General features: G+C 60.4%; 1 protein-coding gene across 1 annotated transcript in view; it reads right to left on the minus strand.

Annotated features, from left to right (window-relative positions):
* Positions 1–1383: 1383 nt before the first annotated feature.
* CRYGS (crystallin gamma S) overlaps positions 1384–2278 on the minus strand; it is a 3128-nt gene continuing 2233 nt past the window's right edge. The window contains exon 2 of the mRNA XM_035899944.1: positions 1384–1698. Coding sequence (XP_035755837.1) covers positions 1426–1698 — 273 coding nt within the window. The 3' untranslated portion in view covers positions 1384–1425. The remainder of the gene's footprint in view (positions 1699–2278) is intronic.

A 2278-nucleotide genomic window follows, 5' to 3' on the forward strand; every position in this document is an offset into this window, starting at 1 on the left:
GGGGGGAAAGGGGGAGCTGGAGCTGCGTGCTGGCAGAGCTGGTTGGCCCTGGAGGAATATTTTGGGGAAAATCACACCGAGACTCAACCATAAAGCTGAGTCGTCTGCCAGCTGTGCTGGAGAGGTAACGGAGGAGAAGGGCAAGGCGGGACAGGAATTGGTCAATGAGATGCATCGCCCTTTGCAGCAAAGGGGGCTAAGGTTGGGGGGGGTGCAGGCTCATGGCAGGAGAAGGAGGAGGAGGAAGGTGACTCTCTTCAGCCCACCTTTGTGCTGGCGGAAGCCCGCGGGGCTGGGGCTGCCCCTCTCGGCAGCCCCTTTCCGCTCCCCACCGACGGCTGTGTTCCCGGGGGCTCGCGGCACCACGGCTTGACGAGCATCACTTAACCTACCTCCCTGCTCCGTAATAACCTCATACATCAACCGGGAAGGGAACGCGCCGCATGGCTGGAAGGGCTCTGCGTCTACAGCCAGCGTCATTATCCCAAGGCCCCTTGGCTCGATATGCAAACGGGCTGGGGGTCCCCGGGGTGCCCGGCAGGAGAGTGCCCTGTGCAGCGGACATCGGTTATTCCTGCGCGGCACGGGCCCAGCCTGACACCTAGTGGCACTGGGCAAAATGAGGTGCTCCAGCTGGTGGCAAACTGGGCTGACTGGGAGCCCTGGGGAGCCCAACAGCCAGCTCTGCTCCCTGCATGGGGTCTTGGGTGCCCAGGGATCTCGTCCTGCCCTTCGAGTTCGTTCAGCAGCATCCTTCCATTCCTGGGCACTCACCATCTCTGTCCACCTCCAGCCTCTTCTTCCCCTTCCAGCTGCCCAGCCTGATGCAATGCTTTCGCCCCATTTTAAGCAGCCGGTCCCCCTGTCTCACACCTACAAGGGACACCCTGTATCTGACACACCAAGCTGCCGGTGCCCCCAGCATCCCCCCTGGAGACTGCAGCCATCTCCCTCCTGCCTGCTCTGGGCTCCCTGCCTCTCACCTCCACTTTCCCCCGGTCCCGTTGCCCTGTGCATCATGAGAGGGACACGGTCCTCCAGCAACAGGACATCTGCCGCCTGCTCAGGCTGCCCAAGGGAGTCTTGCTGCACAGATGCAAACCTCATCCCAGCCACCACAGAGCAGCGACACGGCAAGCAGAGACTCCACAGGGTCATGGCGGACTGAGCCATGCACTGCCAGCACCAAAAAGTGGAGTGTGGGATGGAGGGGAGGGGATGGGACTGGCCTGGAGGAAGGAGGTGACAGAGGAGAGGAAGGCAGTCGGGGCTGGCTCTCTGTTGCTTAGGGAAGGCTCAGCTTCATGCTGGCTCTCTCGGGGCAGGACAACTTGCACACAGACCCCATGAATAAGCAGGACAGGTTGAGCTGAGCGACTCAGTTGCTTTATTGATGGCTTCCAGCAGCCCAGTCGATGGGCTGCCTCACTCGGCGATGCTGCGGAAGGACTGGACAGCAGGGCTCACTGCTCCCCACTCCACAGGTTTACGGTACTCCCCCTTGGGCAGCAGGTACTGCCTGCCCCGGTAGTTGGGATGCTCGTAGAAAACCCAGACGCCCTCCAGCACTCTGCAGGCATGGACCTCACGCATGTGCCACTCCTCCATGACGGAAGGGCAGTCTTCGGTGGCTTCGAACATCTGCCCACCAAAATCTCCCTTCTCAAATACCTGGATGTGGCCCCGGCCTCCACTTGGCTAGAAAAAGGGGAGAGAAAATGGCAGAGCACTGGAGGGAGGCACCGACACATCCCAGCTCCGACGGCCGCCAGCAGACAAGAGCAGAGCTGAGGCACGGTCAGACTCAGATCAGGTACAAACCAGCCCCCCAGCACACCAGGACAGGGCTTGAACAGCTCACGTCAGCTCCCAAAAGCGCAGCAGGGAGGCAAGCAGGGTAATTCTTGACCGAGCATCATGTGCAAAGAAGGCACAAAAGCTCCAAGCCAGAGAAGAGAGCAGTTTCAGCTCCAACCCCCACCACAGCCCCAGTTCCACACAGAGGAAGGCTGCAGGGAGGGATAAGGCCAAGTCAGCAAGTGCTGGGCTCTCTATCCCAGGCAGCCACTCCATCCCGCTGCTGCCTTGAACCCTTCAGCCACTCCGCGTGAGCATCAGAAGGAGAGACAGACCCCCTCCACACCCCACTCCTCCAGGCAACGAGGAGTTTAATGAGCTGGTGACCCCAGCTGGGTTGTATTACAGGCAAACACAGCGCAGATATTTTCCACTGTGATTTGAAGCGCCGCGTTGCCTGAAGGCACTGCAGTGGTTTTAT

Source organism: Egretta garzetta, unplaced genomic scaffold, assembly GCF_000687185.1.
Source record: "Egretta garzetta isolate BGI_Z169 unplaced genomic scaffold, ASM68718v1 scaffold448, whole genome shotgun sequence".
In the NCBI taxonomy this organism is placed as follows: Eukaryota; Metazoa; Chordata; class Aves; order Pelecaniformes; family Ardeidae; genus Egretta; species Egretta garzetta.